The 25,759-nt window shown below is 39.1% G+C and overlaps 6 protein-coding genes and 1 non-coding gene across 8 annotated transcripts; 6 read left to right on the top strand and 1 right to left on the bottom strand.

The window, feature by feature from the left end:
* Positions 1-495: 495 nt before the first annotated feature.
* LOC117620070 (protein DETOXIFICATION 35-like) lies at positions 496-3,864 on the top strand. The gene is made up of 7 exons (XM_034350159.1): positions 496-899; positions 1,767-2,392; positions 2,563-2,619; positions 2,745-2,983; positions 3,075-3,193; positions 3,314-3,400; positions 3,541-3,864. The coding sequence occupies exons 1-7, from the start codon at positions 636-638 to the stop codon at positions 3,619-3,621; spliced, it is 1,473 nt and encodes a 490-aa protein (XP_034206050.1). The 5' UTR covers positions 496-635; the 3' UTR covers positions 3,622-3,864.
* Positions 3,865-4,543: 679 nt separating this feature from the next.
* Positions 4,544-4,627, top strand: TRNAL-CAA. The gene has a single exon. It is a non-coding gene; the product is annotated as a tRNA-Leu (tRNA).
* A 915-nt stretch (positions 4,628-5,542) lies between these two features.
* On the top strand, positions 5,543-6,646 carry LOC117620056 (protein SRC2). Its single transcript, XM_034350146.1, has one exon. It carries the CDS (start codon positions 5,603-5,605, stop codon positions 6,467-6,469), a length of 867 nt encoding a protein of 288 aa, XP_034206037.1. The 5' UTR covers positions 5,543-5,602; the 3' UTR covers positions 6,470-6,646.
* A 689-nt stretch (positions 6,647-7,335) lies between these two features.
* Positions 7,336-9,876, top strand: LOC117617056 (UPF0496 protein At3g49070). 2 transcript variants are annotated; one of them, XM_034346300.1, is made up of 3 exons: positions 7,336-7,446; positions 7,542-7,632; positions 7,777-9,876. In XM_034346300.1, the coding sequence occupies exons 2-3, from the start codon at positions 7,584-7,586 to the stop codon at positions 8,796-8,798; spliced, it is 1,071 nt and encodes a 356-aa protein (XP_034202191.1). In that variant the 5' UTR covers positions 7,336-7,446; positions 7,542-7,583; the 3' UTR covers positions 8,799-9,876. The 2 variants fall into 2 exon arrangements, with proteins under 2 accessions (XP_034202191.1, XP_034202192.1); XM_034346301.1 differs by having other exon boundaries at positions 7,342-7,446; positions 7,554-7,632.
* A 1,954-nt stretch (positions 9,877-11,830) lies between these two features.
* Positions 11,831-14,181, top strand: LOC117618490 (BAHD acyltransferase DCR). The gene is made up of 2 exons (XM_034348046.1): positions 11,831-12,413; positions 12,920-14,181. Exons 1-2 carry the CDS (start codon positions 11,964-11,966, stop codon positions 13,802-13,804), a joined length of 1,335 nt encoding a protein of 444 aa, XP_034203937.1. The 5' UTR covers positions 11,831-11,963; the 3' UTR covers positions 13,805-14,181.
* A 2,057-nt stretch (positions 14,182-16,238) lies between these two features.
* LOC117617350 (N6-adenosine-methyltransferase non-catalytic subunit MTB) lies at positions 16,239-22,502 on the top strand. Its single transcript, XM_034346685.1, has 7 exons — positions 16,239-16,535; positions 17,137-19,853; positions 20,163-20,246; positions 20,381-20,485; positions 20,659-20,767; positions 21,317-21,468; positions 21,956-22,502. Exons 2-7 carry the CDS (start codon positions 17,151-17,153, stop codon positions 22,394-22,396), a joined length of 3,594 nt encoding a protein of 1,197 aa, XP_034202576.1. The 5' UTR covers positions 16,239-16,535; positions 17,137-17,150; the 3' UTR covers positions 22,397-22,502.
* A 36-nt stretch (positions 22,503-22,538) lies between these two features.
* LOC117617351 (sec-independent protein translocase protein TATB, chloroplastic) lies at positions 22,539-25,047 on the bottom strand. Its single transcript, XM_034346686.1, has 6 exons — positions 24,618-25,047; positions 24,408-24,529; positions 23,998-24,057; positions 23,704-23,914; positions 22,990-23,136; positions 22,539-22,892 (listed from the first exon to the last, which is right to left on the bottom strand). Exons 1-6 carry the CDS (start codon positions 24,847-24,849, stop codon positions 22,831-22,833), a joined length of 834 nt encoding a protein of 277 aa, XP_034202577.1. The 5' UTR covers positions 24,850-25,047; the 3' UTR covers positions 22,539-22,830.
* Positions 25,048-25,759: the final 712 nt, after the last annotated feature.

Below are 25,759 nucleotides of genomic sequence, written 5' to 3'. Positions count from 1 at the left end.
AGCAAGACGACCTCATGCATAGCTTACCTAATTTGATTTTTCTTTCTTCTGGATTAAAATTAACAATACCTTTCAAAGTTTTTTTAATTTGTTTCCACAAGAGGTGCTGATTTTTTTTTAATGGTACAAATGATAGTCTACATTACAAGAGAGAGGAGAGTTTCACACACACTATTAAGGTGTCATGAAAATTCAAACTTGAGACTAATAATATACAAATCAAAATCTTTTTACACAAGTCGTGCAAAATTTATTAATTAAGTACTAAACAAGCCTTGATATAATTATACATAGATACACTTAGATTTAAATAGGTTGCAATCTGGCACTAATTGGGAATGTTTCTTTTTATATTAATTAACAAAGTAAAAAAAACAAACTAAATTACAGTCGAAATAAAGTAATATTTTGAGTCAAAGCAATGGAGTAAAAGTCAAAGACGAAGTTGGTACTATAAATATGGGACTTCATTCTCACGAAGTCGCATAACCAAAACAAAACCCAACACACACACCATTCCAGTTCACAACACCACCACCCCGTCTTAGCACCGTCGGATTCATCTCCGGCGGCCAGCTAGCTCCCTCCCACTTCATATCAGGGCCGTGCACGTGTTCCTGCAGTATTTAATTCATATGGACGCGCCACTGCTTCCGGCAGTGAACGGCGATGGTGTTCGAGACTATGAGCCGGTGACGAGCTGGAAGGATGCTCGGTCGGTGACGTGGACAGAGACTAAGAAGCTGTGGAAAATAGGGGGGCCCATCGCCTTGACAATCATCTGCAACTTTGGTACCAACTCTGTTTCCACCATGTTCGTCGGACACCTCGGAAACCTTCAGCTCTCTGCCGTCTCAATCTCTCTCTCTGTGATCTCAACCTTCTCTTTCGGCTTCATGGTAATTTAGCTCTAGCTACCCTTCCATTTCATTTATTAATTCTATGCATATAATTTACATACCATAATTCATATATAATTAATGGGGTGCATGCAATGCTCGTTTCGTCAATTTACATAGTCTAGGTGGGGTCAGATTTAACAACTCTATGTCTTTTTCTACTTGATTTATGTTTTTATGATTTGGATTTCTTTTGTTGCACTCGTCTTCTTCTTCATGCTTTTCTTTATTCTGCTTTTTAGTTATTTATTTATTTATTAAAATGGTTAAAAATATATACTTTCTGGGATTAGACGGCACACACCCTTCCATTCTCCGAGACTGACTAAATTTGAGTTGAGAGTTTTTCTATGTTTCTTATTGAAAGTTGTAGTCTTTGAATCATACTCTGTTTCCCAGTTGAGAAAAGCTCGGAAATGATAAGAGATTTTGTATGACGGGGAGAGAGAGAGAGAGAGAGAGAGAGAGAGAGAGGCGATATTTTATATATATATATATATATATATATATGATAATGATCCCTAAAAATTTGAAAAATGAACCCAATTATTCTAATGGATTAGTCTTTTTATTTTGGATAAACCATATTAACGAACAGAGAAAAATCAAATTTAATTTAACCAATTTTTTTAAAATCGAAATCTAATTAAAAGGAACACTCAAAACTCTGTCTTTTTCCCCTTTGAATTATTCTAATGGGTTATGTCTTACCATTATGGAATTATGTGTATGTATGCATATGATAGATCATTCAAATCAAATGCGCGATTGATCGGTATGCAATATGTACAATGTATGTAGCTTAGCAGCAAAACCAATGTCTTGGAATTGAAGGAGCTAAATTTGATAATTTGTACAAACTTGTAGCTCGGCATGGGCAGTGCATTAGAGACGCTTTGTGGTCAAGCATTTGGTGCTGGAAGGGTTAACATGCTTGGAGTGTACATGCAAAGGTCATGGATCATTCTATTCGCCACCTGTGTCATCCTCACGCCAATCTACGTTTTCTCTGCCCCGATTTTAAAGCTTATTGGGCAGGACGAAGAAGTGGCTGATCTTGCTGGAAACTTCACCGTATGTGTCATTCCTCAGTTATTCTCACTTGCCATCATGTTCCCTGCCCAAAAGTTCCTTCAGGCACAAAGCAAGGTTGCTGTTCTTGCATGGATTGGTTTGCTGGCCCTTATTATACACATTGGATGGCTCTTTCTCTTCATTTACGTGTTGGATTGGGGCATCTATGGTGCAGCTATAGCATTTGATATCACAGGTTGGGAACTTGCGATTTGTCAAGTTATTTATATAATCGGTTGGTGCAATGAAGGGTGGAGTGGCTTTTCATGGTTAGCTTTCAAAGACATCTGGGCCTTTGTCAGGCTCTCACTCGAATCAGCTATCATGCTTTGCCTTGAGATTTGGTATATGATGAGTATAATCATTCTTACTGGACATCTTGGCAATGCTGTGATTTCTCTTGACTCACTTTCTATCTGGTAAGGACCCAACTTCCTCCTTTTTGTTCTTGCAACCACTTTCTACTTCTGCTGCTGATCCTTTGTGGTTTTTTTTCTTTGTCCTTCTTAGATTAGATGGTTTATGTACATTTCCGCATTCAAATTATGTGTTTTTTCTTGGATTTTTACTCAAACAATTGGCATTGCAGCATGAATCTCAATGGATGGGAAGCAATGTTGTTCATTGGAATTAATGCTGCAGTAAGGTAAGTACCAAGACTACTTTTATCATTTGGTGTACCTTGTATGTCATTGTCATCATATACAAACAACACTTTTTGAGGCAACAAAGATGTTGTGCTTACAATTATCTCTGCCGCTGATTTTTCAGTGTTCGAGTTTCAAATGAACTTGGATTGGGACGTCCAAGAGCAGCTAAATACGCTGTCTGCGTGACAGTCCTTGAGTCTCTGCTCATTGGGATTGTTTGCATGATTGTCATCTTGATAACCAAAGACTACTTTTCTGTCATCTTCACAAGCGACGCGGAATTGCAACAAGCTGTTGCGAAGCTAGCATTTCTTCTTGGAATTACCATGGTTCTTAATAGTGTCCAACCCGTCATTTCGGGTATCAATCGAGTCACTTGGCTTTTCCTCAGTTCCCTCTCTGTATACAGGACTCTTCCCCCTTTTAATTTTTACTGGATTCATGACTTCAGGTGTTGCTATTGGAGGCGGATGGCAAGGACTGGTGGCTTATATCAACTTGGGTTGTTATTACATTTTTGGCCTCCCACTTGGATTCCTTCTTGGTTATAAAGCAAACTGGGGAGTTAAGGTAAAACATTTTCAGTCTCAGTTCCACAGCTAAATGTTTGTGAGATTCTTTCGTCTTCACGGTCTCTAATCTGTGTTTTGTCCAGCTAGTTTTAATACCAACATTTGTTCATTATTTTAGGGAATTTGGGGAGGTATGATATGTGGAACTGCTCTTCAAACGTTGCTTCTCTTGATAGTGCTTTATAGAACCAACTGGAACAAGGAGGTCAGTTAAATCTGTTATAGGAATCCATATGGTCCTTCAGTTTACTTTGTAACTGATCACCAACTAGGATTTTCATTTACTTATGTCTTCAGCATTCTTGTTTAAAAGACAATAATCATAATCCTTTTTTCTTGGCACAGGTTGAACAATCTTCGGAGCGAATGAAGAAGTGGGGTGGACAAAACGTTGAAGATGAGAAGATTGCTAACAACCGTATATGAACTTGATCCTAAAAGAAATTCACATCATGTTTCTCCTCAGACAAGATATCCTGAGTCCCTAAAATCTCCCTGCTCATATTGGCCTGAATTTCTCCGGAAGTCATGTTTTAGAGTTTCAGGGTGCTCTTCCAATTTTTGTGTTGACACAATTTTAAACCAGCGTGATTTGTTCCCGGCAGGAGATTTTACCCCCCAGTCATTAGTGCAGAATTTACCTATCAATTTATTCAACTGGTTTGATCTGATTTCCCCTTTTCAAGGTTCTCTCTTTCATAATCAATAGTGTATGTTAATTTTGGTACTAAAAGTCACTATCTCTAATAAGATCAGTATGCATAAGTTTACTGTTAGAATAGTAGCAAACAAGGGCTTGCAAAGGAGCAACAACAGAAGAAAAAACCATATGCTGAAAACCAGCTTTCTGGGAGATTCTCCAATAAGTATTTTATGTTAAGCATTCGTTACATGCTTCTAATCTTGATCGTTGGATTGTATTCATTAAATATGTTGGTAATATCTTAGATGCAATCTAACGGCTAAAATTAGAAGTATGTAACCAATCATTAACTTAAATACTTAATAGAGAATTTCCCCTAGCTTTCTACTCAAGTAATTAACCAAAACTTCTACTATGATGAACAACTTTGCTGAATCACTGCTGCTGATAAATCCAAAAGACCAGCCTTTTATTTTTCTTAAAAGTGTGTTTTTTTTTTTTTTGGGTCAAGCTTAAAAGTGTGTTAAGTCCAAGCTTGAGAGAGAAGCTTCTGACATGAAAAGTAAAATAACAATGATGATGAAATAAATTGAAAAAGCCTCTTTATTTTATCTATCCTCGTTTCATTAAAGAAAGGGCGTTAATTATTGGCAAATTTCATCGTCTTGCTTTATATAAGTTTTGTACGCGTAGTTCAACATCAACGTCAGGATGGCCGAGTGGTCTAAGGCGCCAGACTCAAGTTCTGGTCCTCTAACGAGGGCGTGGGTTCAAATCCCACTTCTGACATTTTGGCATGTACATTTTCTCGACTTTTTATTTATTTTTTTTTAAGGCTGTGTAAAGTGTAGTTTTCCAAATTCCACTCTTGCCATAATTTTCTCGAGTGACTTTTTTTGCCGACGATGAAAGATAATTTATTCATCACAAGGTATTGTGACTTTACATATTTCTCACATTGGCTAATAAATCCAAACACGTTCTCGTATATTTCTCCATCAGAAATACTTTGTTGACCCAGCTAACATTCTAATAAACCCCACAAGACTTAAGACAAGCTTCTTCTGGTGCAGAAAACAGGAACAACAGCTGAGGTTGGTTGGACTCATTGCTGGACTTCTCATCTTTCATTTGTGAAATTGTGATGGATAACCAACCTCAACGTGTCACAATCCTGTGCCTGCGCTGCCCAGTTGCTTTTAACAAAAGAAGCTTCCTTTGACGGTAGGCACAGAGTTGTAGGCTGAAACTTTGAACTCGATTGATCGATTATGCACTCGTTCGTTGGCAACAGTCTCTTCATAATGTTGGAAAAAACAGAAGCTTTTGTAACAAATCCCATCCCTTGTTTCTGCTTTACTTACTTTAAATTTGTGTGAAGCAGCATGAAGCATCTAGACCTAATTAAGACAACCAAATTAATTAACCACCAAGTGTGATTGTCAGTCAACTTTGCCTCTTAATTAATCGGCATCCAAAAAGTACAGACCACCTCAGATATATGCTTAGTGCCTAAGCTAACATAGAATAACGCCACTTAACCTGCCTAATATAATTCTTCCCCAGATACTTACTTTAGCCTTATCCTCACTTTGCCGTGTACTCAAATACCCTCCCACCAACCCTTACTATAATCAATTACCAAGGATACCACTGTATTTTCGCATTTTTTTAAACAAATATTCCCTCCCTTGGACCTTTATATACGAATAACCCGTTATAAGCACTCAAAACGCATTATTGACCACACAAAAAGACTAATTAATGGCGTCCGGCCACGAAGTCCAAGTCAAGCTCTCCTCCGCCCGCGACCTCAAGAACGTCAACTGGCGAAACGGCCCAGTGAAGCCGTACGCCGTCGTATGGGTCGACCCCAAGAACAAATGCTCCACCAGGGTCGACGAGGAGGGTGACACGTCACCTTATTGGGACGAGACGCTCACCATCCCTCTACCGGGTCCTGTCGACGGCGACACTACGCTCTACATCGACGTCGTGCACGCCGGATCCGATCCGGACACCAAGCCACTGATCGGGTCCGCCCGGCTCAAACTCCGCGAAGTCGTTGATGACGTGGGCATCGACGAACGCGCCAGCCGCACTCTGCAGCTCAAGCGACCCTCTGGCAGGCCCCAGGGCAAGGTTGACGTTAAGGTTACTATTAGGGAGCCGCGCTACCGTGCGCCGGAGCCGTACTACGCTCCGCCTTATGGGGTCCCACCAGCGGGGTCGCGAGATTATCCTGCACCGCCGCCGGCGTATGGCGCACCGTACGCCGCACCCGCACCGCCGCCGACTTATGGAGTACCATACGCCACACCTGCACCGCCGCCTCCGCGCGATTACTACGCGGCCCCACCTTCTGGGTACCAGTACAGTGCGTACAATGCTCCTACAGCGCCGTACGGTCAGCCGGCTCAGGCGAGTTATGGTCAGGCGGGGTATGGACATGAGGAGAAGAAGAGTAAGTTTGGTGGGATGGGGACAGGCTTGGCTGTGGGCGCCGTGGCGGGGGTTCTTGGTGGAGTCGCATTGGCGGAGGGTTTTGATTACGTGGAGGACAAAATTGCGGATGACGTGGCGGAGAAGGTGGAAGATGATATTGGGTACGACGATGGGGATGACTTCTAGGATGTTCTGTCGTCATCTTGAGAGTTCGAGACTTTGATCCTATTGGTCATTGTAGCGTGGAATACATGCATGACATGGACCAGGCTTTGAAATTTGTCCTTTTCTTTTTACATTGAGAAAATTTGAAAAATAAAAATTATGTTTTTTTTTAAATGGAAAAATGATAATTATTTTAAATTGTGAAATTAAATAGGAAAAAAATTGTTCGCGTTATTATTATGCGTGATAGGATAAGCCAAGCGTGAGTGAATCGCGTGATAGGATAAGTTGGCGATGACGCAGAAAGAAAAGGAAAAGTCTTTTATGAAATAGGAATGCAAAAAATAAATAAATTGCGAAATTAATATAATTTATTATTGAAAAAAAATAAAGTATAAGCCCATTTCGTGTGACGTGATCAACACACTAATAAAATTGGCATATTCTTAGAATCGGAACGTATTCGGGCGGTGGATGTTAGGGAACTTGTTCTTTTTTCTTCTTGTTTTACCAAAACACACGAAAGTAATACGTTGCCGCTTTGTCATGCTCAAATGATATCAACCGCACATTTTAACCCCAAGGAGCGAGTGCCACATGTACAGGAAAGACTTTCGTGCAACAGGAATAATACAATATTATTTTATTATTTTTGATTAATAACGCTATGACATAATTGATAACACTTCTATGCAGTAACATTATTGACCGAAATAGCAAAATAAGTTTTTCTCCACATTTACTTGCCTAGGGTGATTTGAATTAAGATTGGAACGAAAGCTCTTGCTAAACTTCCTAACAATTCTTATAAGCCTTCGCGTGCACTACAAGCCCCGGAGTTTAAAGTTTATATCTATGTTTCTTACAAGCAACAGCAAAATGAAATGTTAGGGCTCTCTACTCTATCTATATAAACGCCCTCTCATTTTTACAACCCTTAAATTCTCTGTCCACTGACGCAAAGCATCCTCTCATCTTTTCAATCCATACACCCACAGGTTCATGTTCAATTCTTCATGCCACTTTCTTATTCTCCTATATTTTGTATCATCAATTATATTCTCTGATTTTCTTTTTCTTTTTTCTTTCCAAGCGTTCTTTGCAGTATTGAGATTCACAGGTTCACGAGGTTGCAATGGGGAAAAGAATTAGTGCGCGCATCCGAAAATTTATTTCCAGTACTGGTAATTTATTTTTATTTTCTTTATAAAAAATAATATTTTTTTTTGCCTTTGTCCAAAATTTCAAGCTCGCATTCTCGTTTGTTATTCTAATGGCAAAGTGGGCTTGTAATGGCTGGGTTGGGCTCGTTTATTGTTTTGGTGCAGAACCAGGGCCCACCAGACCGACTACTTCAATGGGTGTGGATGTAACAGAAGAATACGCTAATGCCTTCCGCACCGAATCATACCTCGACTTCTGGACACGTGTCGTGGCATTATCCAATGGAGACTCAACCAAGTCCAATAAGCGCATGCCAATGGAGTCAACTACCGCAGCTCGGCTCCCATCCTATCGGCTCTTCGCGGAGCACCTTTTGGATCCGGACCAACCCATGGTTGCTCGGATCTTAACCATGGCCCCGAACCACCCCACACTCTTATCCGACTATTTCACCCAAACAGCCGACGCTTCCATCCTATGTGGCCTCCTATTAAAAGACATTGACAGTACACGTGTCAAATACCGTTCCATCAAAACCAGCCTCCAATCCTTAAATGACAGGTCTACCCCTGAAACACTGACCCGCCTAACCAAATTAACCAGTGCCTTGTCCCTGATTCGCATTCAAGCCATTCAAGCTGGGTGCTCAAACTTGCTAAAACGGCTCGAGTCAACTCGCAACAAGGCTCGAGCAAAGCTTCGGCTAGCGAACAAATTAAGAGCCGGCTCAGCTATTTTCTTAGTGGCGCTAACGGCTTCGTTAAGTGTAATTGTAGTCACGCATGCTCTTGCACTAGTTGTGGCGATGCCGGCTTTTATAGCTGCTTCTCTTGACTTGGCTTCGGCGAGGAAGCTAGCTAGGATGGCTGCTCAGCTCGATGCAGCCACGAAGGGGACTTACATACTAAACAGAGATCTAGAGACTGTTAGCCGGCTCGTGGCTCGGCTGAATGATGAGATAGAGCATATGCATGGCATGGTTACGTTTTGGGTGGGGCGTGGAGAGGACTGGAGCCAAGCCAGCGGCGAAGTGGGTCGCCAGCTGAAGAAAAATGATTGTAGCTTTAGGCAGCAGCTTGATGAGCTAGAGGAACATTTGTATCTGTGTTTCATGACCATTAACAGGGCCAGAAATCTAGTTGTGAAGGAAATTCTGGATCCGGGTCATACTCATAGCACACAATGACCCCCGCGCGCTGGTGGTTGAATGTATAAATTATTGGGTCATAGTCAGTTTCAAGTTTCATAAAATGCAGCAAATGTTCCTAATCGATGTTACGTTACGAATCTACGATGCAGAGACCAAAGGCCAAATTTGGGTTTACTAGGTAGAGTCTATATGCATGTAAATGGGTCGGTGCATGATTTAGACAGATAATAAACTACTACAAGGTCTTCATGATCTTCTTGAAACAGGACTGGGACTGGCTGGACTGGCTGGCGGTCATTCAATGCCAAACCAACCAACACAACCATGCCTCTTCTGTTCAGGCTATGACATTACTGATATTTTTCTACAAACACAACCATGCCTCTTCTCCTCCCTATCACCCCATTTTGCCCCTAATTAAGGCCATCAGATTCTGACCCACATCAACAAAACTAACAAGATGGGGATGATTAGGATGATGATGGGGTCCTATTGGATTGCTCACAATTGGATGAGGCCACCAAAGAGGGAAACTCAACAGCCTATTAATTGGGGAAGAAACATTTCCAAAGGTGACAGACCCACCATTAATCTTCCTCTATTTTCAAGAATTCCTTTTTTTTTTTCCCCCAAAATATGTCACTCTTTGGTTTTAAATTTTTTCAAATTTTCAAATGAAATTATTGACTTTGTGGGAATCGGTGATGGGTGTTTAATTGAGTATGGTTTTTGGAGTTGATACGGTCTACTGAAAACAAAAATCCAGAAAATCTAATTCCAGGTGAAGAAGAAGAAGAAATTGGTGTGGTTCGGACTCGCATGTTCAATTTAGCGAGTTCGCTATTTTACGAACCACTTTTCAACGTCTCTATATTAGAGAAGCGAATGAAGGGTTTTGATCATTGTTGGACTATATAATCTTATTTAAGTTAGTTCCCTCTCTTATCAAACATGGGTTTTCAATGTTATGCCAGTCTAGTCCAATGAAACATACCAAACACAGCCTTATAAAAGAATGCCTCGCTATATACGGATTCTTTATGGACCCAATGATAGATATAATTGTAATTCATATAGGCTATTTAATCATGTTTATGAGAATTTATGAATTACCCACTTGCCTTGGATGCCTCAAATATTTTTAATACAACGGCAAGTGTACTAGTGCAAAATTTTCAAGTGTACTAGTACTTGCAATCCTCATTTCTGATGTAGTAATAATACATGATTGGTTTGAAATACCATAGTGTCATTTCTGATGTAAAGGACCCAAATTTCGTGCAGAAAACTAACTTCAACCTTATCCTCAACTAAAAATATAAAAAATCTATTTTATGAGCTCTCTAAAAAATTTCAACTCCAGCCGTATTCCATAATTTGAAGAGTCATGAATGCTATAACTCTTTTTTTATTGGTCAATCTCTATTAAAAATAAAATAAAAAATAATTAGCATTAAATAGAGATTTGAAATACTCATTAAATAAAACAGAATTAAATTATAGGGAGTCATTAGAAGTCATTTCTCTCTCTTCAAATTTAGGAGCTCCTAGAGAACTCTCTATTTTAGGAGGTGGTTAGGGAGCATGATTGAAGTTGTATTTTTACAATTCTTTCTTAAAATTTATCTAAAGAGGTGATTTAAGAAGTCCATTGTAAATGCTATAAAAGAGTTGCAAATTAATGGTCATACTTGCATCTCAACGATCGCAACAAATTTAGAAAGACTTTTTAAAGTTTTATATGATTTTAGATTGGTCCCAGAGCCCTCCGTGGTTGAGGGCATCCCCATTAAATTGAAGGCTAGTAAGATTTTAGAAGAGCCAGGTACAAGAGTTCAATGCTGTGGCCCATTCATAAATAGGTCCAACTAATTTTGACAGCGTTTTTTCTTTTCTCGTGTATCATTATGATTTTGTTAGATCCAAAGAAATGAATTAGCGGCTCATAATTAATAACATCAATATTGTTCTCAATTTAATTACATACAAAACTTAATAGGTGTTATATTTTATCACAAAAAGCCTCGATAATATTAATAGTGAAACCATTAATTATATCTTATATTTTATTTAGTCAAATTTCCAATGTGAAACTTATATTCTTTAACAGACTTGGGTTGGGTGTGAAATAATTTGTTACGAATTTCTGTACTGTTAATCCCTCGACTCAATAAATATTTTAATTTTCTAAAAAGCAATTTTTTTTTTGGGTAAAGCCAAAAAGCAAAACTTTATTTGTAGTACATAATTGTCTTTATCCCACCACAACGTTGTTCTTTTCAATTTTACATTTTATTTATTGCGATAATTTAAAAAATCACATAGAGTTTGTATAGTTTATTCAGATATATAGAAACTACACTTGATTTGGAATCTGAAGCTTGAGAAATATAATTTAGTCTTTAATTTACAGCTTTATATTTTATTTTTAATTATAATAAATTATTATAAAATTTTAACATAATTTTCAGTAAATATTTATAACATAATAATGTATATACATGCAACCAGAACACACAAATAGTTGGAGTTATAATAATTTATCTTTGATATTAACCCCTTAATATACACAACACAACCCTCCACTGCCCTGCCCTGCTCGATACATATATAATTCACACCTAGCAAAAAATACTTAACTATAAGAGCATCTCTAATCGATATATCAAAAGTGCCACATAAATATTTAATGACTAAAAATAAAATCTCACATCACTCCAACCGAATTGACAAAGCTGATGTGAAATGAAGACTAGAAGTTTAGATGTTACTTTTGACAATCCAAAAGCAAAATGTCAAATAATTATTTTATTATTTTTTTAAAACGACTGGCAGTTACTTTCATTTATTATTTTTTTCTTTTTTATCATAAATAATTTGACTATTACAATAATTATTTATTTGATATATCACGTAGAGTGTAAAACTGTGTAAATGTCAAATTAATACGTCAGCCTTGCAAAAAGTGTTATTTCATTAAAATTTCTTTCCACACCTAAACCTAGTGAACGAGAAACATTTATGGGTCCCAACCTCTACCGTGAAGCCCATAATTGCAACCCCAACTACACCAGCAACTTGTTTATAAGTATATCTGCTACCCTCGTTCATTTATCAACCCACACACTTCCTTCGGTTTTCCTTTTCAAACTTCATAGCCAGCTCCCTGGTTGATCAACATCAACATCAACATCATCAACCATGGCAGCTGAGTTGGGGAAAAAGGAGGAAATCTTGAAGGTGAAAGTCACTAGCAAAACCCATGTGAAGCCCAACAAGAAGATAGGTAAGAAAGAATGCCAGCTCGTCACATTTGACCTCCCCTACCTGGCTTTTTACTACAACCAGAAGTTACTGTTTTACAAGGGGGCAGAGTTTGAGGAAATGGTGAAGAAGCTGAAGGAGGGTTTGGAGGTGGTTCTGGTGGAGTTTTATCAGCTGGCTGGGAAGCTTGGGAAAGATGAGGAGGGAGTGTTTAGGGTTGAGTATGGTGATGAGATGGAGGGTGTGGAGGTTGTGGAGGCTGCATCAGAAGAGATTTGCGTAGCTGATCTGGCTGTTGAGGAAGGCACCAGTGCTTTGAAGGACTTCATACCCTACAATGGGATCTTGAACTTGGAGGGCATTCACAGGCCTTTGCTGGCACTGCAGGTAAAATTCATCACTCACTAATTAATACTAGCTATCTACTCTGATTAACTTCAATAAATAATCAATGCATTAATGACATGGTTAATCACAGCATCAAATTAATCTTTTGCTCAACAAAATCTAATTAAAGTAGTGAAGTCTAAAGTGTATGGGTCCCAAGAAACACTCTTACATGTCCATTTTGCAGACGTTCTGGGTAGGTGTGTCTTTGAAGCCTTTTCATGCATGATTGAAGATTCCTATTTTTGTGAGGATTTTTTATTTTTTTTTCTCTCTATACAAGAGATATTCAAACTTAAATACAAAAGGACAAACAAACTAACGTAACTCACATTTGTGTTTTTTTAAAATCTAAACTCATGTATATGTTCTATTTCCTATCTTGAATAATCAATGATGTTTGATAACTTTTTTTTTTACTGTTTATTATGAACCATGGATCACTTGCCTTTTCATAATTTGAACCCTTTTAACCGTTGATTTGGATTTGGGGTCACGCCACGCAGTTAACCAAGCTGAAGGATGGATTGGCAATAGGGTGCGCCTTCAACCATGCGATCCTAGACGGCACCTCAACGTGGCACTTCATGAGCTCGTGGGCGGAGATCTGCAATGGGTCCAAATCCATTTCAGCCCAACCCTTCCTGGACCGCACCCAAGCCCGAAACACGCGCGTGAAGCTCGATCTCTCTCCGCCTCCTTCCAACTGCGACGCGTCGTCCGACGCCAAAGCGGACCCGAACCTAAGAGAGAGAGTGTTCAAGTTTTCGGAAGCAGCCATCGACAAGATCAAGTCAACAATCAATGCAAACGCACCATCGGACGGCTCAAAACCATTCTCCACATTCCAATCCCTCTCCGTCCACATCTGGCGCCACGTCACCAAGGCGCGCCACCTGAAACCCGAAGACTACACGGTCTTCACCGTCTTCGCAGACTGCCGAAAACGGGTCGACCCGCCCATGCCCGATACCTACTTCGGGAACCTAATTCAGGCGGTCTTCACTGTGACAGCAGCCGGGTTGCTGTCGGCGAACCCGCCGGAGTTCGGAGCTTCGATGATCCAGAAGGCGATCGAAGCGCAAAACTCGAAAGCCATTGACGAGCGCAACAAGGAGTGGGAGAAGTCGCCGAAGATTTTCGAGTTCAAGGACGCGGGAGTGAACTGCGTGGCGGTGGGGAGCTCGCCGAGGTTTCGGGTTTATGAGGTGGATTTCGGGTGGGGAAAACCGGAGGGGGTGAGAAGCGGGTCGAACAATAGGTTTGATGGGATGGTGTATTTGTACCAGGGGAAGAGCGGTGGGAGAAGCATTGATGTGGAGATTAGCTTGGAGGCTCCGACTATGGAGAAGCTGGAGAAAGACGAGAGCTTTGTTCTGATTGGCAACTAGTTAAGTTTAAGGTGGAAGATGGAGATTAATGGGAGCTTAATTAAATTGGTTTGGCGTGTGATTTTAGTTGAGGCATGCTTAATAATAATCACTGGAGTCGCATACGAACCAATTGTCTTGGTTGGATGCAGTGCAGACTTGCTTGCAATTAATGATGGGCTATGTTATTTTCATATTTTGGATTGATGTTTGGTGTGTGAATCTCATCTTAAGTTTTATTTGGTCAGTATTTTTTCCAGTGTTGTACCAAGTATGTATTTCTCATTTGGTAGCTCTGCTTAGATTGATTTTATAAAGTCTTTCGTAATTATGAGATTTATAAGACACTATGTGTTAAATTGTTATGCAATTTAATAAATCAAGACTTGTGTTGTGTATATGAGTTAACTAAACATCAACAAATTTAGGGTCCGAACAATGTCTTGTATTCTATTAATGAGAGCTCACTCTAATGTATCTAATGCTCTTTTTTTTTTTTTTTTTGTTTATAACCTTTTTTATTGAGCGATAATATATTAAACTCATATACATAACAAGGATGCTAGGACTCGAATCTAAAACCTTGCATGGAAGAGCAATTACTCTAAACCATAGTCCAAACTATCGATAATATCAACGAAATATTGAGGATATTATTGTTTTTTCGAATTTTAAGGATATTTTGGAACGTATCTATACACATATTATATAAATATCGATAATATCGAAAAATATTGATGTCGATAATTTCTCTTATACTTCAGCAATATTTGGCCAAAATATCGTTATAATATCGATAATATCGATATGACGAAAACAATGAAAAAATTGAAAAGTTATTTACATTAATACCCTCTGAGGTTTCTTGTGTTTTCACAAAATCGCTCCAGGTCTCAAAAATTACACAAACACCCCCTGAGGTTTCAATTTGCTTTCACAAAACCCATTTTCGTTGATTGCTTGTCCACAAATTGATGATTTCATTGGAAAAAAAACTTATGCAAATGACAAAATTAACCTCAGTGAAGTATATGCAATCTAATCTTAAAGGCCAACTTTGTCATTTGGATAATTTTTTATTATATAAAATCATCAATCTTTGGATAAAAAATCAATGAAAATGAGTTGTGAAAACAATTTAAAAACTCAAGGGATGTTCTTGTAATTTTAAAAACCTCAAGGAGTTTTGTGAAAAAGTCAAACACCTCATGAGGTGTTAGTGTAAATAACTCAAATTTAAACCTTATAAGAACTATATGTGGTATTAAGTCACTCATGTATCTTATTATGCAATGTATAAAGCATAAAATATTGTAGTAAATCATTAGAAATAAATGATTATGGTATGTTTAATATTCGTTCGTTAATTACTACATATTTTCTACACAATCAGTGTTTGTTAGCTTGAAATATAATCAACTAAAGTAAGTTAAACCCATCATGCAATGTATCCCTTCCAATTTTTTTGTGATAAAGTAATAAATAATTGACTAAATAAACATCCTCCAAAATTTCAAGAAAAATTTCCAAGTTTTTCTCACAATTTTCGTGGGTTTTATTCAATTTTTATCGATATCGATAATATCCCAATATTTCCACAAATTTTTTCATGTTTTTGAACTATCGATATTTCCAAACTCATTGATATATTAGGTCTTGCTTCAAACCACTACACTAATAAAGGACGGGTCATTTGCTATTACAAACATAAGGGGTAGGTAGACAATTCCTACCCGTATTTACAAATTATAAAAAATGAAAATATTTGAAGTCCCACCAAAGGTGGGTAAGAGCATCTTCAACCGATGTGTCAAACGTGCCACATAGACATGTAACAGCTAGAAATAACAACTCACATCACTCCAACCGATGTGCCAAAGCTGATGTGGAATGAAGGCTAGAGGTTGAGATGTTATTTTTGACATCCCAAAAACAAGATGTCAAATAAATATTTTATTATTTTTTAAAGATAGGTGTCTATTACTTTCATTTATTTTTTTTTCTTCTTTATCTTAAATGATTTGACTGTTACAATAATTATTTATTTGACATATCGGGTGGAGTGTAAAAGTATGCAAATGTCAGCCACATCAGCTATCAAATTTAAATTTGATATTTGGTATTTGACATCTTTCTTGAAGATGCTTTAAACTGCCTACCCGTAAAGTATTAAAGGCAGTCTCAAAAAGAAATAAATAAATAAAGTATTAAAGGCAGCTACTATTGGATTGTACATGTAATAACAATAATTATTATTTTTAAATAGGAAAAAGGTAATAATAATATTTCATGTACCAATATGACCACAAAAAAAATTTACATTTACCAATTAAATAAATTACAAACATAAGACGAGATTAACATAAAATAATGACAAGCAAAGGAATAATACTACTACGAAAATTAAATTAAATTGGAAAAGTTTAAAATTTTAATTATAGTGAATTATTATTAGATTATGGATTGCAACAAGTCTCTCTAATTAACACTAATCTTTGACAGTAGGCGATTGGGTGGTAAAGTAGCGGTCGAACCGGAGTTTAGGGCTTACAGAAGAATCCAGAGTCTCTTTTCGCATCGCACACTCTCACTGCACCACCACCACCAGCGTATCATTGCCTTCGTCCCAAATCCGACAATTTGAGTTTAGGGCTTTTCTTTGTAGTAATATAAGCATACGTCTGAGAGCCTTTATACGCTTTCAAATTTGCAATCGCAGTTGAGACTCAAAGGTGGGCGGACTTTTTCTCGGGTAAGTCAGATTCAGCTTTAAGGGATTTTGGAAATTTGATATTCTGATTTCCTAGTTTCTTCCAAGTGTGATATTCGGGCATATATGGTATTGGATTACAATGTCAGCGTCAAACCCCAGGGTCTTTAGGTTTTAGGTGGATTGGTTGCCTTTGAATTTATGGTCTTAGCTTGCAATTTTATCTTCGTCGTGTTGTTGTATTATGCTAAACACTTGGAATTAGAAGCTTTTCAAGTTGGATTCATGGTTCATAGTGTGTTTATGCTAAAATGAATTGGGTTTTCTGTTCTTCTCTGAGGTCTTTCTTTAAACTTGCTTTTAATTGCCTTGTTATTACCCAAAAAAACTTGAATTGGCTTGGTGGTATTTCAGTTTAAATGCTGGTCAAGTTACTTGAATTGGGCTAAGGGTTAATTGTTGTTCATCTGAAACTCTGTCCTTTATTTTTTTTTCAGATTCATTGACTTCTCTCTTGCTATTCTCTTTTAAATCTGGATCCAGGATCATTTGGTCACAGGCTTTCCATTATCTGCTCCTGATGTAATAAGCACATCAAGTAAAGCAGAAATGATAATAACTATTATGTTTTTTTAATTTGAAGGCCTTAGGATTTGGATGGACTCTCCTGAACGTAGTCGGAGTCATGTGAAGCGAGAAGCAGAGGATAGCTCAAATTTGAAGAGTGATAGGGCCGGAGAAGATGAAGAGTGGGAGGGCAGTGATAAGAGGAAGCACAGGTCGAGCAGATCAAGAAAATCTGGTAATGGAGAAGACACAGGAGCACAAGATGGCAGCGGCAGGAGAAGAAATTATGGGGACAGAAGTGAGAGCCGAAAAAGATCTGGTGGCTCTAGCAATGCAGATAGTGATGAAGACGATTATGACTCAAGAAAAGAGTCACGCTCTAAGCAGATGAAGAAAAAACAAGAAGAGAGCAGTTTGGAAAAGTTAAGCAGTTGGTATCAGGATGGGGAATTAGAGAACAAGCAAGATGGTGGAGATAAATTGGGGGGTAGAGGACCAATTCGAGGGGAAGAAAATGATAGAAGGAAAATGAGCTCAAGGCTAACACAGCATGAGAATTCTCAGAGTAAAAGTAAGAGCAAAGAAGAAAGGTCCCATGATGGAGAGCTTGAAAAGGCACTGGAAAGAGATTCCAGGCATTCAGAAAAGAAGGAAAGCAGCCGAGAGAAGACTCATGGATCTTCTGAACAGGTGAGGAACTCGAGAAGAAGATGGGATGAATCAGATGGTGGAAGGAAAGCAGAAGAAAGTCATCACGAAAGATCTGATTCAAGAAACAATAAGCCTTCTGATCCTAAGTACGAGTGTTCTAGGGAGAAAAGTGTCTCTGTGAGAAATGAACCCAGCGAGAGTAAAATCAAGGGTTTAGATTCAAACAGTGACAAGGGTACCAAATCTAACAACAGAGAAGAGAGAAAAGCTGATGGGGAGAAGAGTAAGGGTAAAAGTAGGCCAGAAACACTTGAAGAAGATAATAGGGCTAGTCCTGCCTCTCGTGAAGACAGATCAGGCAGGGAGAAAACTGAAAAGCATAGACAGCAGAAAACTCCCACTGGTCGGGACGTGGCCGAAAGCAGGGAGAGGTCTTTGAATGCTGATGAAGAATCAAATGTGGGGACGAAAGAGAAGGGTGCTAGAGAAGTAGGAAGTACCACCAGGTCGAGGACACCTGAGAGGAGTGGGAGGCGTTATCAGGATTCAGAATACTTTGAGATGGATTGTGACAGAAATTTTAATCTCAAGCGGAAGGAACTGGAAAAAGATGGTTATAGGGATGATCGACCTAAAGGCAGAGATGATAGCTGGAGTGACAGGAATAGGGATCGGGAAGGTTCCAAAGAGAACTGGAAAAGAAGGCAACCTAGCAGTAATGAAAAAGATTCCAAGAATGGGGATATCATTTATGATCATGGTAGGGAGTGGGAGCTGCCGAGACACGGTCGTGAGAGGGCTGATAATGAAAGGCCACACGGTCGGTCTGGTAATAGGAAAGATGGAAGCCGAGGCGAAGCTGTGAAAACCTCATCAAATTTTGGAATTTCAAATGAAAATTACGATGTGATTGAGATCCAAACTAAGCCTATAGATTATGGAAGAGCAGAATCAGCATCCAACTTTGCTAGGAGAACCGAAGTAGGTCAGCAATCTGATGGGAAATCAGCACCAAGTGATGAAGAGTGGGCATATATGCAGGATGACAGGACAAGAAGGAGTGATATGCATGGATCTGGACCGCCAAGGGAAGATTCAAAGGAAAGATATACAGATGATATTACCTCCTTGCGAGATCAGAATTCTTGGAGGGAGGACTTTGATTCCCATGGAGGGAAGGGAAGAGGACAGAAAGGTTCTATGCCTGGGCGCGGTGCTGGTGGCCAAAGTTCTGGTGGTGGTTCACAGCCTCCATATGGAAATTCGGAGCCAGGACCTTTTAATAGGAATGCTCCGCAAGGAGTAAAAGGGGGTAGAGTTGGCAGAGGAGGAAGGGGTAGGCTTACTGGAAGAGACAGCCAACAGGTAGGAATCCCACTTCCAATAATGGGATCGCCATTTGGACCTCTTGGAATGCCTCCACCTGGACCAATGCAGCCACTTACACCTAGCATGTCACCTGCTCCAGGTCCACCAATGAACCCTGGTGTATTCATTCCACCATTTCCTCCTCCCGTGTGGCCTGGTGCTCGGGGAGTTGACATGAATATGTTAGCTGTCCCACCTGGTCTCTCCTCGGTCTCTCCTGGATCGTCAGGTCCAAGATTTCCTCCTAATATGGGGACTCCGACAAACGCTGCCATGTTTTTTAACCAATCTGGCCATGGAAGAGGAGTTCCTCCAAGCATATCCGGCCCTGGTTTTAATGCAGTTGGACCAATGGGAAGAGGAACTCTGGGTGATAAAAATCCAGGTGGCTGGGTTCCTCATAAAAGTAGTGGACCTCCTGGTAAAGCTCCTTCTAGAGGAGAGCAGAATGATTACTCTCAAAATTTTGTCGATACTGGTATGCGACCCCAGAATTTCATCAGGGAGCTAGAGCTTACAAATGTTGTGGAGGACTACCCCAAGCTTAGGGAGCTTATACAGAAAAAGGATGAGATTGTGGCTAAAGCTGCTTCACATCCCATGTATTACAAATGTGACCTGAAAGAGTTTGAACTATCCCCAGAGTTCTTTGGAACCAAGTTTGATGTCATTCTTGTGGATCCACCTTGGGAGGAATATGTTCATCGTGCTCCTGGTGTTGCTGACCATACGGAGTACTGGACGTTTGAAGAAATAATGAATCTTAAGATTGAGGTAATCTGGATGCAAATAATTGTTTTCTCCTTTAAAAAAGAAGACTAGATATGGGTATCTATATATGTCAGCTTATGTAAAACTTGCTGCTAAGTTACTTTTCATCTCTCAACTTCATAGTGGCAAATAATAAAGCAGTTATATTAATAGATGTTTCATATGATAATAATAGTAGTCTTGTATCACTAAAAATGCATTTTTATGTACTTATTGTATTAGACATAATTCGTATGCCGTATAGTCCTTGTCTTTACATGCTTCCTCTCACCTTTCGCTCAATAATTGAACTTTTGTCCTTTGTGCTTACAGGCAATAGCAGACACACCTTCTTTCATTTTCCTTTGGGTGGGCGATGGCATGGGTCTTGAGCAGGGTCGTCAATGTCTAAAAAAGGTGTTTAACCAGGGCCTCTGGATTAGATTATAAACACAACTTGTGGTTACCTTTATTTCTGTAATTTGATCTTGGATAATATGTTTGCATAAACAAATTGTGCTTACCTACATCTAATCAATGTGATCCTGCAGTGGGGATTTCGTAGGTGCGAAGATATATGTTGGGTGAAGACGAACAAAACTAATGCGACTCCTGGTTTACGGCATGATGCTCATACTTTGTTTCAGCACTCAAAGGTTGGTGTAATTTTTCTATTTTGAATGTCCCATCTTCATCTTGTTACCTGTCCCCATCACCAACAACACACCACACCCACACACACACAACCGCAACCCCCCCCCCCCAAAAAAAAAATCTATTTGGTAAATTGATTGATTTTATAAATGATTATGTTCCCAACACAATGAAGGAACATTGCTTGATGGGAATAAAAGGAACCGTTCGTCGCAGCACTGATGGCCATATAATCCACGCTAACATTGATACCGATGTTATAATAGCTGAGGAACCCCCATATGGTTAGTAACTGTATCAATAACCCTTGGTTTGCAGTGGTGAGAGTTTTTATCTCAATGTTTCTGTAGTCAGGTGTCATGATGTGTTGTGAGCTGGTTGCGAGATAGAGTTTGCTCTTGTGAATGTGTTTAAAACGAGATTAGACGTTTTATTGTTAGTGTTTTTGAAACAAAATACAAGCTGTTTCAATTTTTTTTATAAGCAAAATAACTCATCATTTTTAGCAGTTGTTTATCCCTGTTCATGATGAATATGTTTTTCTTGTTATTTCTGACATGTTTTAGAGATTAAGCGGGTTTTGTCAAAATAATAATGGCATGCATAAATTGTGACAGAATAATCTGTGTAGCAAAATTTTGCTTTAGCTGTACACACATATAACGCAGAATCTTATCCTTGTACAATCAGCAAAATGAGAAATGAGGTAGAAAAAAAAAGATATTATCATACCTTATGCTCAGTTCCAAAACTGCCCTATGATACTGTTTCATTTGCATCTGGATCAATGAAATGAGCACTGATTATGCTATATGATGCCATTGGAATTGCAGGTTCAACCCAAAAGCCTGAGGATATGTACAGGATTATTGAGCACTTTGCCCTTGGCCGCAGGAGGCTTGAACTCTTTGGTGAAGACCACAATATTCGGTCTGGTTGGCTGACTGCTGGAAAAGGACTATCCTCATCAAATTTCAATGCCGAGGTAAAAGAACTTAGCTCAAATCTTTTTATAACTGAAAGTACAGAACCAGTGTCATTGAGTGCACCAGCTCCTCTGTTTGTGCAAGTGGCTGATCATTTAGGCTTAACCATTGAGTTCAGTGGATTTGAATATGATAACTGAAAAACTCCTAGTGATTAGAGGATAATTGGGATGAAAATGGTGTTTTTTGTTTCTATTTTTTAAAATAGAAATTAATTCTTTAGAGAGGGAAGCAGCAAAATGGCAGAGAAACAGGCTGATAAATGACATCAAACCTAACACGCTATTGTCAAATCATGAGTTATTCATTGGGATTGACTTCTCTTGGTGCTCACTGTTTAATCAACTAATCATTTGTCCATACATGCCCAGAAAGTAGGTTTAGAAACTTTTAATTATACCACTGCATCAATCTTGTTCCCTTTTTTCAAACATAATATTGGTTTCTTGATTTATCCGCTGCTAAATGAATACGGGTGATGTCCAGGCCTATCTCAGGAACTTTGCTGATAAGGACGGAAAAGTTTGGCAAGGAGGGGGTGGACGAAATCCACCTCCAGAGGCACCTCATCTTGTTGTGACAACCCCCGACATAGAGGCCCTTCGGCCCAAGTCGCCAATGAAAAACCAGCAGCAACTGCAGCAACAGAATTCAGCATCCATTTCTCTGACCACGGCAAATTCCTCCAACAGAAGGCCGGCTGGAAATTCACCACAAAATCCAACTGCTCTATGTATTAACCAAGAGGCTTCAAGTTCAAATCCCTCAACGCCAGCTCCTTGGGCTTCACAATTGGAGGGGTTTAAAGGGCGCGAGGGCAACAATTTGCCGTCAGATGATAAGGTTTTTGATATGTATGGGTACAGTGGACAAGCAAATGGAGACTTTATAGATTTCGAGTCTCACAGACACATGAATTTGTTGTAACAAAATGTTCAGTATTTGAAGTTTTTGCTCTTGTAATTCTTTTTCCCTCTTATACAAATGGAAAGAAAATGCGCTGTTCTTGTGCGTGCATCGTGATTTAGCTTTATCATCAAATTTGAAGTTGAAGAAGACCATTGGTATAACCAGAAATGAAAGACCAAAAATGTCATTATCTAAAAATATATGGCATGTCTGCAGCAGTATTGGTCAAAATCATACTCTGATGAGATCACAGACATCCAGAGGTTGCCATGTTTGTACTCTTAATTATACAGACATTCTAAGGACTTCACTAGTGTCATTGACAAAAATTGTGAAAGAACAATATAATTGGGATTTCTCAGGTTCATTCATCCTTGTCAGGCTTCATATCTCAATTTTGACACTCACAAAAATGGGCAGGGATCCTTCTAACCATTTTAATGTGCTAGGTCTTATGCCTCACTTTGGGGTTGTTGAGTCGATGGAGTTCTAGCAGCAGTTTCTTCAACGGTAGCTGTTACCAAATGTATGCATACAACATCATCAAATGTGAGATCATCAAAGACAGAGGGAGGGATAGAGCGAGAGGGATTGATTTAAGGACGACTAACCTTGAGATGGAGTTTGAGGTTCAAGTTGACTTTCCACTGGAGTAGATGTCTGCCCCTGATTTTGGGCAGCAGCTGCTTTTAGCTGCTCCTCTGTGATTTTTAGGTATTCTTCGCTGGTGTATGCTCTGCTTGGTGATGGAGCCCCATCTGCACCAGACAATTGACAGTTTGAGATTTCTTAAAGTGACACAGAAACTATCTCATGGGGCGCAAGGTTATGATCTGTATAATCATACATTGAATCAAACAGCCACAGCCACAACATGATTCAGTTAAAAATAATGACTACATAAATAGCGAACATTTTTCTCCGTAAGAAGCAGGTGTTACCCATATGAAAGATGTACGGGGGATATAGATTAGAACTGGCACAAAATTTCCCGACGCCTGGTTACTCCTATTTGTGTTCTTTTCTAGTATTCCTTCATATTCTAAAAAATTCCATAATGTGTCAGAATGATTAACCAGTAATCACATATACAAGAGCTTCTTTCTAGTATTCCTTCATATTCTAAAAAAATTTCCCAACGCCTGGTTACTCCTATTTGTGTTCTTTTCTAGTATTCCTTCATATTCTAAAAAATTCCATAATGTGTCAGAATGATTAACCAGTAATCACATATACAAGAGCTTCTTTCAATAAATAAAAAAGGAAGTCAAAGATAAATGTAACGGTTGGCATCTCCGGTTGTGGTTTCTGCATTAATCACTTACTGGGTTCAGCCGTGGTTTCTGCATCTCCAGTCGTGGCAGTTGATGTAGGGGTTGAAGTAGTGGCATCTGATGAAGGGGCAGCCGTGGCAGCTGATGAAGGGGTTGAAGTAGTGGCCATTTTGTTGGCATTGTATGTGTCTATTGCTGAAGGTGAAATGTCATCAAGACCAATCTCCTTTTCAAGGGTGCTCTTGAATTCCCTAGAAACGTCCTACACGCAGATGTACATGCAACATTGATAGCCTTCTCAAAAGACCATAAATATACATTTGAAAGAAAGTTAATATTACTCACCTGAAGTTCTCTAATGGTGGGTTGAAAAGCACGCAAAGTCTTTCCTAAATTCCGAGCAACCTGCATGTAGATAAATTGTTACTCTGGGATGCCAAAAGATCAGTTAAGCAACGAAGATTATTATTTTCTTTCTAAAGCTTGAAATCCTAAGCTCCCAAGGCCATCATTACTTCTGTCATTGAGTTTTGGCCAACAACAATTCTGTGAGGGGTTCATATACCAACCAAATTTACTTAGTTCGTAGAATTTAACCCTACTACTTAAAAGTTAAAACTGAGAGAACACAGGCATCCATATGAGAAATTAAGTCCAGCTATCCTGATGATGTTAACAAAAGACAAGCAAGCACTCTCACACAAGAACTTGAACTTGAGATCAAAACGTCCAGCTATACATAACATGCCACTCACCTCAGCAAGACCTTTGGGACCAAAAACCAACAAAGCCACCACCCCAATAACCAGAGCCTCAGGAGCTCCAACCCCAAACAGAGATGCATAAACCACCATACCCTTATGCCTTCCCTTCCTCTCTGCACCAACAAATCACAAATGAGCTGAAATGACTAAAGACAGCAAACAAATAAAGAAAACACGAGCAACCCGAATGATAAAAAGTACCTAATTTTAAAGATTTCGGCGTGAATGAGATACCCAGGTGCTTCAAGCCACTCCATGGTGAGAAAGGACTGAGACCCAGTGGAGGAAACACAGAACAAAGTTGAAATTTTGGGTTTTGGGGGCGTGATATCAGTGAAGAAGACGGGTTGTATATGGCTGATTTTGTGCCTCTGGGAGCTGATGCTGGTGAACACACAAATGTAGCAGCAGCAATAGCCGAGGCCATGACCATCAATTCAAGAACTTTGATATTGATTCATGAGTTCTGGTCAGAGTCCAAAATTATAACCACCAGAAGAATTAGATGTGTTTTCAGATTTCGAGCATTTCTGGTTAAGCCTCAACCTGGGGTTTGTAGCCCAATTGAAAAGGATCAAATACAGTAAATCATTTCAAAGGATGGGCCTTTATATATCTTTGTTAGTCGATTTACCACTGCTATTTGCTACAAAGTTCAATAACCAGCCAGCCCAATAATGATGTGACAATTGGGCTTCCAAATGTTGTAGGTGTGTTCTTCTTTTGGGGTCAAATAATTGATGTATTAAAAATCCCATAAAAATCATGCAAACCCTTCATCCAAACTCCAAAAAGCAATATATGATCTTGAATTCTTGATAATAATAATAATAACCAACCTACCATGATGTGCCTGTGAAGAAAAAGAAAAGGCCTTTTCATTCAACTGTTGCTGCCCCCTTTGGCAATTATTCTGATAAGAGAATTCCAAAGGGATATAAAGGAGGATCTTGAATTAAATCTGTTATATGTATATAAAATGTGCATGTGTTAAAATTTGCTAGATCAACCCCCACCTACTTGATAAGTTGAACATGTGGTGTGCTGGTTTAGCTTTTGCCTTGTAGGACCATTAGCCACTCCTAGCCACCCATGAGAGAGAGAGAGAGAGAGAGAGAGAGAGAGAGGATCAATTTCTGAAATATCCAGTAGTTGCATTGCATTTGCACCTCCTAGTGGACCCCTAGTTGCATTCAGTATTGGTTAGTTACATAGGTGGAACTAGGAAAAAAATGAATTACCATACTCACAGAACCTCTCATTGTTTTGATGAAAGTGGGATATGAGTGAGTGTTGATATAATAAGCTTTAGGATATAATTGGTAAGCTTTTATCTGGAAAGT

Source organism: Prunus dulcis, chromosome 2 (genome assembly GCF_902201215.1).
Source record: "Prunus dulcis chromosome 2, ALMONDv2, whole genome shotgun sequence".
NCBI classification, from domain to species: domain Eukaryota; kingdom Viridiplantae; phylum Streptophyta; class Magnoliopsida; order Rosales; family Rosaceae; genus Prunus; species Prunus dulcis.
The sequence above is the reverse complement of the archived record's forward strand: the minus strand, read 5'-3'. Positions and strand labels throughout refer to the sequence as shown.